This window comes from Homalodisca vitripennis, chromosome 2 (assembly GCF_021130785.1).
Source record: "Homalodisca vitripennis isolate AUS2020 chromosome 2, UT_GWSS_2.1, whole genome shotgun sequence".
NCBI lineage: Eukaryota > Metazoa > Arthropoda > Insecta > Hemiptera > Cicadellidae > Homalodisca > Homalodisca vitripennis.
The window spans coordinates 171,267,265-171,281,188 of NC_060208.1; the positions used below are offsets into that span (position 1 = coordinate 171,267,265).

The 13,924-nt window shown below is 32.9% G+C and overlaps 1 protein-coding gene across 4 annotated transcripts in view; it reads left to right on the plus strand.

Annotated features, from left to right (window-relative positions):
- LOC124355025 (oxysterol-binding protein-related protein 9) overlaps nucleotides 1–13,924 on the plus strand; it is a 316,403-nt gene that overhangs the window by 289,183 nt on the left and 13,296 nt on the right. For all 4 annotated transcript variants that reach the window (XM_046805915.1, XM_046805917.1, XM_046805916.1 and 1 more), the window contains 3 exons: nucleotides 5,278–5,420; nucleotides 9,308–9,337; nucleotides 13,047–13,206. In XM_046805915.1, coding sequence (XP_046661871.1) covers nucleotides 5,278–5,420; nucleotides 9,308–9,337; nucleotides 13,047–13,206 — 333 coding nt within the window. The remainder of the gene's footprint in view (nucleotides 1–5,277; nucleotides 5,421–9,307; nucleotides 9,338–13,046; nucleotides 13,207–13,924) is intronic.

A 13,924-nucleotide genomic window follows, 5' to 3' on the forward strand; every position in this document is an offset into this window, starting at 1 on the left:
CAAAGAACACATTACATACGGTGGCTACAGAACAAAGTGTACAAATAGAATACAATACGGAGAACCTACATGTATTTGAACTGCCTCTGCTGTCCCGTTAGTCGTCTTGCCTTTATCAGAACACAAAGTGTGATCACGTCGTTGCTGTTTCGGAAAACAGCTACACTTTAATCTTTGAGGCCGATAACTAACTCCCTGACTGATGCGAGTAAGTCCGAAGCTGATTGTGGCCTCAAGTTCTGTGGGAATGTTGAGTCACACGAGCGTTAATCTTCGCTACTGGAGATACAAATGTCGCTTCCACAAGTTTCGACCGCGGATGAAGTCCCGACCTTTCGACTCGTCTTCCAGGGGAAGTAGAGGTCACTCGTACTACTATTCTTTAGGCAGGTCCGTGATCCCTCAGGCATGGAAAGATAATATATCACTCGGTAACTTAGAAATCTTAAATTTCTATCACATTGTCTAACTGAGTAAGTGATTTGATATGAAATCGTTTAATTAATTGAGCAAGTCGTTTGTCTTATCCTTTTGAAGGACAACTGCAGCTATTATGATCGTGCCCACGTCTCATATGGAACGATGATTCCAGGTCTGTTGTACTTTTGTTTGTTATGATTTTACTGGGAACACGTTTTTAATAAAAAGAAAAAACATGTATTAAACAAAAATAAGATTTTGCATGTATGTATAATAATGGGTAAAACATAAAGGATCTTCTGCCATTCAGAATAACATTAAAATATGATCATTTGTCTACGTTTCGTAATTCAAGCAACAACTGATTATGATCTACAGTAACTGTTCCAGCTGATAAATCGAACCACTCCATAAAAAATGTAATATAGACACAAACATAACCTGTACATTACCTTTACAATCATGGTTTTTGAGTTACTTGTGAAAATATCGTACGTGCCTTGATACGTACTTACATGGTTCTATGCAGGAAAAAGAAAAGAGTAAGGTATCGTTATTTTATTATTTAAAAGTTAAAATCAACAACCGTTGTTAACTATAATATCAACTTACGGTTTTGGGCTACCATCCTTAGTATAATACACATTTCGAATTAAGATGCCTACTGTACACACTTGTGAATAATGGAGGAATTATATTCACATTATGCTCTGGAAGTAAATGCCTTATTCCTCAAACGATACCTTATACGCTGTGTTATAGTTAACTTGTGTCAAATTCATTATACGTGTGCAATAATCATTTACTTATAACTACGCTCAAAATATAAACTAGCATTTACTACATATTAATTACTCAGCACTAACTAATACAAACTATATCTCATACATTGTTTTATAGTTAACTTGTGTCATATTCATTATACGTGTGCAATAATCATTTACTTAAAACTACGCTCAAAATATAAACTAGCATATACTACATATTAATTACTCAGCGCTAACTAATACAAACTATATCTCATACATTGTTCTATAATTGGCTTTTTTATAGTGCACTTTTTTATCTATAGTAAAACGTCAAATTCAATATACGTGTGCTTTAATCATTTACTTACTATAAATAACACGCAAAATATAAACTAGCATCGACTACATATTAACTACTAAGCACTAACTAATACAAACAATACATCGTACACTGTTTTATAGTTAGCTTGTGTCATATTCAATATACATGTTGAATAATCAATTAGAACTAACACGTAAAATATAAACTAGCGTAGCCTAGATATTGATTACTGAGCGCTAACTAAACAAACTGATACCTGAGTTATAGTTGTTGCTGTGTGTATAATTGATACTTGTAAACCTCTTATCCTTTGTATTGCACAGTGCGAGGCCAAAGTAAGAAGGTCTTACTTAGCTGGTGTTCTCGTGTGTCGTACCTATTGCCGATGTTGAGGTGTGGTTCAAATGAGAGGATCATCCATATTTATGTCAATTATTTTCTAAATGAGGATACACAATCAGTGCAGACGTTCCTTCAAAACAACCCTAGAGATTTCTGCGTCAACAGTTATGCGTGTACCAGCAGTAAAATTCAGGCAACACAATTGACTGATTGCATAATTTGCAGCCTTGGAGACTCTGGTAGTATTTTCTGCCTGTTCGAACTCTGCAACATACCCGAAGTACGTGTGTATCTTCCACAAAAGTAGTAATTTTTAATGTGTTACTTCCTAATGGAAGTAACGCATTTTTCATTTATCACTTTTTCACTTACCTAAAAAATCTTTCTTTTTCAATGCAATGGGAAGTAAATTTTTAACTGCAATATTTTGATTGCAGTTGATGGCTGTAAACTACGAATACTTGTTAACGTATCCCTCTTGTCTTATCACCAGTGTATTTCTTTTCCTCTCATTTTTATCGACTTCGCGATTTATACCTCAAACAAATGAAGTGCATGGAACTACCAGCACCTTGGTAAGTAATTAGCATTGTGGGGAATAGGGGTAGGGTCATGGAGGGTTTAGAGAGGGTTTGAGGGTGGGGCGGGGCTCGGCGCTCTTTAAATCTGTCTCTGAATAATTACTCCCCCCTCCTCTTCCACTCACTCCACCACGGTCGGAGGAGGCAGCATTTTGTTGCTGTCGCATCATTTTTGACAAGCGAGATTGCATTTTTTGCCGACGTTAATTAAACGTTATCTACGCATGTTTTCCGGTTGTACATTATTAAAGCCACTTCGTTCCCGCAAAAACTGAGATGCACTTTTTGATTTGTAGTATGAGAATGTACGCTCTTGTGTTGTAAGAGTGATTTAAGGGGTTTTCTGTTATCTATCGGTGTAGTCATTCTCCAACTTTTTAACACTGAATATTCTTTTAAGGTATGAGACTAAAAGATGTAACGCCAGAAAGTAAAACGGTTTTGTTAGGGTACAATGTATTATTGCTTATGGTCGGGCACAGGGAGGATAACAGTCTATACCTACATAACCTACTACTGTGTTTAGTATATATTTTTATTTTTTATTGTTAAAATGAAAAATTAATATACACTGGCAAACATAAAAAAAATGAAAGCACGAATATTTTGCGACACAAATTCACTATTTTCAGTCTAGTTACCTTTAAACTTTCTGGACGGTTATGATCCCCACATCTTTCCTGTGCACGGTCTTGTATGTTTTATAATTATACCAGCCGAGATACGTTAACAGCGGAAATTGAAAAGCTGCGTCTCAGTCGCTTCCCTGTCCTTCCGTAAGCAATATAATCGTGTGCTACATGCCGTAGCACGCGCCTGTACACCCTGTATAGAATTGAAACTGTGAAGTATTGAACATGTTCTTTTTGATAAACTGTGGAAGTATTGCTTTATATTGTGTCAAATTAATAACTATACGCTTTAACAACCAAGGATAATACCGGATCAACGGTTGTACGGATCTAGACGGAATCAGCGAGGGTTGAGGGTTGAACGTCCGATCAACCATCAATCACCCCATTGTCTTCAACAGAGCAGCAGCTGACGCTCAGTCTTGTTCATCAGCATGTCTCGGGACCAGTCAAATAAATCACTACACTCTATGTACTGTATGTGCGTTTACTAATATTAATCGATCGTTCTCTGTCAAGTTTAGAAGTTCAATAGAAGAAAAATATATCTTAAATATAATATTTCTCAATATTTTGAAATTGTTTATGAAACTTAAAAAATTTCAAAATATCATAATTAAAATTAACAAGAAAAAATACTTAAATTAATTCTTGTCTGTTAAAAGAATTTGAAATGTATTTGTTGCTGAAAAAATTTTAAATATTTAATTATTTTAATACCGGTACTTGAGTATTTAAGTTTTTGTCAAGCAAGGTAAATATGGACAATATGACATGAGATTTAACAATATAACTGTAAAAAGTATAAAAATCTTTTATTTATATGTATCTTTTGATGACTGATTCCCGCCTGTGGAGATCAGCTTAAGGACATCCACTTAAAGGGCAATCCTTTATAAAGAGCTCTGTTTGAACCTTTAAAACTATTAATTTGAACTCCCCAAAATATGACCAGAAATTTAAATGTGATCTACGTATAAAAATAATAGAAATAAACCAGCCTAGTATTGAATTTCAAGGCTGGAATTCAAGTAAAATGAAGTTAATAAAATATTTATGGCTGTTTTTTTCCTTCTACCAAATAGTTATAGAATATATTCATTGCTACACTTTATTGAGTTTTATTTTTCAACTGTTAAATATATCTACAGACAACAATAAAGTAAAAGTTAACTGACCAATTATTGACAGATTTTGTTTCGTTGTTTTAAGTTGTTAACGATGAAATGTAATATCACGATTTTAGATATTTATTATGTAACGTGAAATAAAAAGACAGTAGCCGCTCAGATACATAAGTTATCATAAGTAATGTTTCAATTTGTTTATTTTTGTCAGCAAATAACCATTTGCACGCCCTTAATGTGTCAACTTTCAGTATCTTTAGTAAACTGCGTATTAGGTAAATATTTTGCATAATCTTCTGGCTCAACTTCTCTCTGATATACACATGACCTATTAACACCACTTCCAATACAAGGGGAGGATACGTAATTGGTGTATGCAGTCGCCTCAGGCTGAAATTGACTCAAGTGCAATGTTAAATATTAGCCTCAAGGACTGAATCAGCATATCCGCTAGTTGTTAAATAACAGTTAGGTCTGGCAGAAAGGAATATATGATCAGATGTGCAGTAGGAGGGAGGATGCAGAAATAATTTATAGGTGCAGTTGCCTGCAGCTAGACCAACACTCAACTCAAGTGCAATGTTAATATTAGCCTCAAGGACTGAATCAGCATAGCCTCTAGTTGTGTAATAGCAGTTGTGTCTGGCAGTAAGGAATATGTAGTCACTCCTGCCTTATGAGAGAGGATGCAGAAATAATGTATAGACTTTGTTGCCTTCAACTAGACCAAAAATCGACGTTAATATTAGCTACAAGTGCAATATTAATATTACCCTCATGGATTGTATTAGCTTAGCTATTAATGAATGCCTACAGCTTGGGTAAATGATGATGTTACTGTGATTTTTTTTTCTTTTTTTTGTGAACTTATTGTGTCTCTTTGTTAATGTTAGGGAGTCTCTCTACTATGAATTCCCTGAGCAAAACTCAATTTTGACACATCTTGAGCCTGTTACAGTGACATACTGGTCTGTGGTGTGGGTGGGCCCAGTGGTGAGATGTCGGCAGTGAGAAGAGTACTTCTATCTCCTGTCGTGCTTCAGCTTGCTCCAACTTCCTCAAGCCTATGGGAACTCAATTTTAATTTTCCTGTTCCTGTTGCAGTGAGCCGCTGGCTTATGAGGCGGGTGGGCCCAGTGGCGAGATGCCGGCGGAGAGGAGAGAGAGTCCCTCCACCCCTCCCGCTGTGCTGCAGCGTGCCTCCTCCACCAATTTTCTCAAGCCTGATGGAACCCTCGACTACGATGGTGAGTACATCATTCTGTCAGACCTGAATGGAAATAACTCTTTAAGTCCTTGAGGTACTGGTGTAACTGATGTATATTATAACTAACTCTATTCTTCAGCTCTCTATTTCCACAAAATACATTTGATATATAAGTAATACTTCCAAAATGAGACTTCACACAAATCTCTGGGACTAAATGTGAAAGAATATATATATATATATATATATATATATATATATATATATATATACAGGGTGTATATTATGTCTGGAAACACCCAAATATATCCTTTAATAATTTAAATATAAATTTGAAACCTCTTACAATCGTGATAGAGATTGGGCATCTACTTTTTGGAACAATGTTTTGTTATGTCACACCAACGGGGGACGTCCTGCCGAGGGTATCGTGAATATTTCTTAATGGAAGCCTATACCTTGTGATACATAATTTTAAAGGTAATAGCTTACTGAATTGAATGCCACAAACCGCATCTCAAGGGAATTATTCTATCAGAAAATAGAGCATTTTTAGTATTGAAAATTTACTGATGTTCAACAATGTAATTTTAACATGGTTCTTGCCACAAAATGTGTTACACTAATTTTTTTAGCATTTTTTTAAATGTTCAATTAAATAAAACAAAAATTTCATTTTAAACTGGTTCTATTAGCACAAAATTTGCCAGTTTTTATTACAGTACAATTATGGAAATACTTATGTTATTGATTTCTTATTACAAATAAAAATAATGTATGCTGTTAGAAAAGTCTTACAACAAACGTTTATACCTGCATTTGGTGTCAAAGCAATTGTTCGAACTGTGTTCCTTCTACGGTTTGACAATGAGCCAATCTTGTGTAAAAATGATTCGACAGAGTTGCCTAACATTTCTTCAGTTATCAAAGCAATCTCCTCTATAATCCTGTTTCTTAGGTCTTCCAAATTATGAGGCTTTCTTCTATAACATTTGATTTTAAATGACCCCATAGGAAATAATCGATTGGTGACAAATCCGGAGATCTTGGAGGCCATTCGATTTCTCCTCTTCGGCCAATCCATTTATGAGGAAAACCTTAAATCCAAATACTCTCTTACCTGTCTCCCATAATGGGGTGGAGCACCATCCTGCTGAAACCATACATTATCAAAAATATTCTCCTGATGCAATTTGAATAGCTGGGATTATTTTCATTTTGGAGCATATTGTAGTAAAGTTCGGCATTTAAATTTTCCATTGATGAAAAAGGGTCCAACAATTTTGTTACCTAAAATTCCACACCATACGTTTCAGTTTTTTGTGGTTGCTGTGAATGGGACTCAGTAATCCAATGTGGGTTTTCACTAGCCCAGTAAAGGCAATTGTGCCTGTTAACATTGCCATTTAGGAAAAAAGTTGCCTCATCAGAAATAGTATGTTGGTCAGAAAATCTCTATTGTCATCACATTTGCGCATCACAAGTTCACAAAAACTCACACTCTTCTGTCGTAATCATCCTCACTTAACTGTTGGGACTAAATGAACTTTAAATGGTTTGTATTTATTAATTTTCAAAATCTTACTCACAGACATAGGGTGCATATCATGTTGCTGTGCAGCTTTTCTGAGCGATGTATGTGGGTCTTCAATAAATGTTTGCAAAACATCTAGTGCATGTTCTTCATCTGTTGCAGATTGTATCCTACCCGACTTTGGCCGATTACGTACACTCCCTGTCATTTCAAAACGCTCAATAGTTTTTGATATTGTTGAAACACTTATGGGATTCCTTTCTGGGAAAGTGTCATTAAAACAAAATTTACAAACTTCCCGATAAGATCTTTGACGATCGCCATATCCTCGCATCATCAACAGAGTAATTCGTTCTCTTTCAGACAATTCCATTAAAATGCCAAATAAAAACTGAACTACTGTAATTAGATAACTTGTTGACAGCAATGCTTCAGAGACACTGATTTAACTCGACAGGAATGATATGACCTTTGTCCATTTGTAATTCCCAAGCTTAGACCTGTCTAGTGAAAGCTCCATGCTCAACAAACTGAAACCTGTAGACCAGGATGATTGATAACACAATAATGTTTCTCATAGACTAGTGACCTTTGTCTCTTTAAACCTTCCTGCTGACTGGAAAACACCAAGTACAGATTCATAAGTAATCAGAGAAAGTGACTCATAGGTTTTATTCATTGTAATAAAAACTGGTAAATTTGTACTAATGAAACCAGCTTAAAAATAAATTGTTTTATTTTATTTTAATTGAACATTTAAAAAATACTAAAAAATTAGTGTAACACATTTTGTGGCAAGAACCATGTTAAAATTACATTGTTGAACATCAGTAAATTTTCAATACTAAAAAATGCTCTATTTGTGATAGAATAATTCCTTTGAGATGTGGTTTGTGGCATTCAATTCAGTAAGCTATTACCTTTAAAATTATGTATCACAAGGTATAGGCTTCCATTAAGAATATTCACGATACCCTCGGCCAGGACGTCCCCCGTTGGTGTGACATAACAAAACATTGTTCCAAAAAGTAGATGCCCAATCTCTATCACGATTGTAAGAGGTTTCAATTTATATTTAAATTATTAAAGGATATATTTTGGGTGTTTCCAGACATAATATACACCCTGTATATGTATGTATGTATGTATGTGTCAGGCATGTTTTTACATACCTACAAGCAACTACAAGCAAAAACTGTACTACAGTGTAAATCAAGACAGGTCTGAGAGACAGCATGGAAATAATTACACATTTATATGCTACACAATTAAAAAAATAGATTTCGACACAGGATAAGTATTTTTATGTATGTATATTATGATGTAGTATATTGGATATTTGTGATATCCACAGGTTATTAAGTAGGGACAACATGAGATTTGTTTAAAGAATTGATTTATTAGGGGTGTACTCAATCATTTAACTCATAGCAAAGTCAATGAGATCCACACATTTTTAAACTTGGGCTACCCTCTAAATTGTAGAGTTTCTTCAAATTGTTGGTTAAAATGCAGTAGAATGAATGTTGAAGTCTGGATTTTATAAATTAAATTAAAAGGCCTTCGTTTACAGCAGATTTTACATTTATAGTCCATATTTGACTAAAGTCAATTTAATAATTCTGTTCTCTATTCCTTTTATTTAAATTTCGCTCATGATTCTCTTATGTCCAAAACCACAAATGACATAATTTTTTTTGTTTCATACAAATTTCTGTTTCTTTCACTCTTGTATTTGTTCCATCAGTTACCAATTTGTTTAATAAAATATAATCTATAACTTGACCTATGACATATTTGAAATTTGTTTGGTGTCCTTCAACATTCAGAAACTTTAAGCTATGTCAATCTGTAGTGTTTGATAAAAAGCTGAGCAGAACGTTTTAGTTAACAATATACTGATGAGACAGTTGGTGACATATCATTTAATATCCTTAACATATGGTTACCTAACTCAGAAATTGGATGTTCTTAAGTAAATTATGAAAAACTGTGTAAATGAACTAACCACAAACATTAGTTTTAAATAAGGTGCTCTCCTCGAGACCTGTAAATTGATATTAAACTTGATGTGCATTGTTGCAAATCACTGACAGTTGTTCTGGTAAAATAATTTGTACACACTAAATTGGAATGTTCTTGTTTTATCATTTCGCAAAATATTGTTCAGCCAACATACATATGGGCACAATATTTGGTATTCGTATTGTCAATACAGTTATTACTCTTAAATGGTTTTACTTTTAAAACTATCAATTTTACTATAAAATATTTAAAAGAATTAAACTTACTAAATAAATATAACAATGACACAAACATACTAGTTTTGTTTAGTTTATATTATTTTTATTTAATTTAATGCATGTATTCTAATGTATTTCTTCATTTTTCAGCCTTATATGAAGACCCAAATGAAAGTGACAGTGAGTATATATTTAGCCTTTCATCTTTATACAATATTTTGATTAGCAATACTTATTTGTTTAGTTAATGTATTTGATATCTTAAAATATTAATATCAAATGTAATTTAATAACATTTATTGAGTGATTTACAAAATAATTTAGAAAGACTATGCCAAAAAATTTACTTGAAAAAATAATTAAAATATTTTATTCTTTCCATGTTTAGGTTAAGAAAATTAATATTGTTTATTTTCAATATGCATAGTGTTTAATACAATATACAACTTTGCAACTGAATTGAGGTATAGTAGTGTCTTTTTATGCCAACCTATAAATTGTTTGATATTTCAACACTTAGGAGTTATAAAAATGAATGTTTGTGTGTTTGTCCTTTATAGAATCGTAAACTATTAGACCAATCATTATGAAAATTTGTATGTATATGTATTGTTTAACGTAGAAGGTTTATATGCTATGCCCATTGATGTAACTCACCACCAGGCGGCGCTGCAAAATATAAAAGTTTTCAAAGCGCCTGCACATTATAAACTGCAATTTTGAGACAGTTACATATATTAAATAGCTAAACACTATTTGAAGGCGCTGTTATGATGTATATTTGTCTTTAAAATAATTTAAGGTTGAACTTAAAGCTTAAGTTTTAGACCACTTTGTAATAAAGTACATGTACGAGTACAATGGCTATAAAGATACACTTTTGACAGATTTTCTTGATCGTGGCAAAAAGAATAACACTACATCGGCATTGGAAATATAATTGAGTTGAACCAGAGTGCTGGTATACGGACAAAGCTTACGAAAAGCGTGCAAAGCCGCGGGAAACAGCTAGTTATATATAAACAACTCCTTCTGCACTGTTTTCTTGTTACTTTCATTGTAATATACTGAATTCTCTGTACAAATTTTCCCTTAGTTATTTCCCCAGCTGGCTTTATATTTTTGGGAATACTGTAGTGTAATAATTTTACAAGCAATAATTATAACTATTATAACTCAAATATTGAAAAAATATTGTTCGTAGTATTTGCATTTATGTTTACATTAGTAATGTTTATCATATACTTTTATCTTGATGCTTTTATCTTAAATGTACCTTTAAACAGAATAATTATCACTTGTTTCCTATTGTATTTGGTAAGATTTGCATGAAAAATATCTAATCATTTTAATATTAATTTTAGACTATTAAATTTTTCTCATTGTTGTAACATTATTAGTAATTCTGCCCTTAATCATTTGGCCTGATTTGAATGCTAGTTATTGGTTATTCCATTTTTCGAAATCTTTAACTGCTTTAGTCTTACTTAGTATGTATTACAATAATATCCTTGTTTGGTACTATTGTTTAAAATGTAATCTTTATCATATTTATTAATTACTTGACTCCATTTGTATTTTTCAAATATAATCACTACATTTCTTTAAAAAAAAAACATATGTGAGGTTTGAACAAAATTAAAATGAAGTAGAGATCCACTATTATAAGTAAACCGCTTACAAAAAGACAATGGCCGATTTTAATTCATGCAGGGTGGGGTAAATTCTTGTCTTACTCCCCACCACTGGAGGGGGGACCCTCCTGCGTGTGGCTGCTCAATTTGCTTCTGCACAGGTTTCTTTGTGAGCGGTTTATCTATAGTAATTTAAATATCTGATACTTAACAAAATGGCTTTGAGGCACACTCAAAGAAACAAAATCAAATAATAAAAACTTTATCTTAGCAATGCATAATATGTAAGTGTAAGTCTGGCAGTTCCCATAATAGCGTTTTGATGTTTATTTCCATTTTACTTCCATATTCACTTACTTCCATTTTACTATCCAATGACTTTCAAAGTGAAAATAATATGAGTCGGGGTGGCAGTGATTTTTAGAGAATAATTTACTAGGTCGCAACTCAGGAATTTTGTTAACAGTCACATTATTCTTTTATCAAGTTCCATCCCTGTTAACAGTCACCTGACAAGTACTATCAAAACTCTAACTTGGTGGACTATGATACAAGCTTTGAACAGTTTCTACAAGATTTCTTATCAAAAAATCTTAAACACTTCATTTGCTCGCCAATTGGTTGTGTGCGGAACAATGTCCCAATTGAACATTTTGCAACAATTAAGTTCGTATCTGTTTTTAAAACAGTTAGAACTATCAATCTCTTACAATATTGGAATCTGCAAGGATCATTGGAAAGCCAGGTTAAGGGCTCATCCACACGGGGGACACAAACAAGGGCATTGACTGACCTTTCCTCATAGTCTCCACCCACACCTATGCCGGGAACACGTTCTCCTGTTCAAAATTGAAACGAAATTGACAGGGTGGCTGAAAATATGTGCTGATTTGTCTTGTGCATTTCTTGATGATGTTGGTGGTGGTGTAGTTCATGATGAAGTGAGTGCTGCTGTGAGTTTCATTAACATTAGTAAAGCTAATTTTTATGTCTGTCCTTTGGTCCAACAGAGCAATCAATGTATTTAGTGAATCATCTCAATAGACAGATATGTTGACTCTGTGAACTAATCATACAATAGCTTTAATGTGATGTTTTTGAATATTCAGGAACTCAGGAGTAAGGTTTCTGTTTTGAAGTTGTTTCTTGGTAAATTTAAATCTATCATTGGTCATTGCTAACTGAACATTGGTTGTTGCGAGATGAGATCAGTTGTTCATATCCCAATGGGTTTTACTGTATTGCTGATTTTTCTAGAGTAAACCTAATAAGAGGTGGAACCTGTATATTCATTAACAATAAATACAAATCTAGAGATTGTGATGTATCAAAATTTTGCAAAGAAATGATCATTGAAGCAGCAGCTATAATTTTGGATGAATGTACAGCTGTTGTGGTTTCAGTTTATCACTCCGCTAATGGTAATCCACAGTAATTTTTGTGTCTGCTGGAAAACTCTTTGGCGTTTATTATGAATTGAAAATGTTACAGTATTATCATGGGGGGGGGGGGGTTAATAGTAAATTTGATATTACAAAAAATAGTAAAACAGTAAAATATTGTCTTAATATTAAAAGAGAGTTTAACTTTTTCCCCTGAACAAAAACACAACTAGAGGAAAATATTGTTTGAATAATTTGTATATTTTCAATCATTTATAAGTGGAAAATAAAAATGATGAAATGAATTCAGTTAAATTGATTAGCGAATTGAGCTTCCATTACCACTAGAGGTAATATTGAAGAATTGATTATTTGGTAATAAAAGCTCAATTAAATCTTACCTCTTAGAGGTACAATGTAATAAGAAAGTATATATTATTTGGTGATTAGATATTCTACATAATTGCCATATGAATAAAGAAGCAACACAAAATGTTTCATCCTTTATTTTGTCAAATTTTATTTCCTCAAAAATCTACATTTTTATTTATTGCCTAATTAAATTATTTTTCTCTAAGTTGTGAGAGTTGTTTGTGAGTCTTCCTTATAAGCCATTTACTGTAAACAACATTAAAGAAAGTAAATCTTTGAGATTTCTCATAATACCTCTTTTTGTAAATAGAAAAATAAATGTATAATTATATTCCATTTTTTCATTAAAGCATATCGCGTTATTGCACTTACAGTGCTCAAAAACGAAAACGGATCTATTTCTATGTTTATAAAAATCAAGGCTTGGAATTAACTTATTTATAAAAAAGTTATAACCAATTCACTCTAGTGGCAGTAATGTTTCATTATTTTCTGTGGCAGTATCAATGGAGAGCCAGGGGTCGGTGGTGACCCATTTGTTATCCCAAGTAAAGATCGGTATGGACCTGACCAAGGTGGTGCTCCCGACTTTTATCTTAGAGAGGCGATCACTGCTGGAGATGTATGCCGACTACTTCGCTCACCCTGACATGTTTGTCAGGTACTGTCGACATCCAATTATTTATAAAATCGGCAGGATGGTAAAAATGGATTTATAGATTTTAAAATTCCATCATTTTAAAGTGGACATTAAGGTCTGTAATTCTGTATAAGGATATTCTGTAATGATTATTTTCTCTAGAGTTGTTTTTATTTGACAGTAAATATATAGAATACCATGTAATGACTAATTAAAGACAGATGTGAATCTAGGTTTTATTGATGTTCTACTACCAATCTGCTGATACTCGTAGAGTTGTAATAATCTACTATTGTAAGCTGATGTTATTACTATGTTAAAATATGTTATCACTTTGCTCGCATGCACACATGTGTGCAAATTCACACACACACACACACATAAAATTTTTATAGCTGGCCATAGCTTGATTTAATGCTACTTATACAAATTTAATTAATATTAATCTTCATGTTTAAATTCAGTAATAAAATACCTTTCATTAAACACTCAATTCAAGTATACTTTAAGTTAAGTCAATTAATATTGTGTATAGTTTTGGGAATTCTGATGACCACAAATTTTGAGTTAATCAAAATCGATGTGCATTTTCCAATTCAGTGTTGTGGGGGTTTATTTTAAAATTAAATTAAAGATTGTATATAAAAGTAATGGCTATTAAATAATGAGACTGATGTTGTAAAAAAATGAATATTTTATAACTAATCACTATTGCCGCCTTCAATATACACACTCCTTC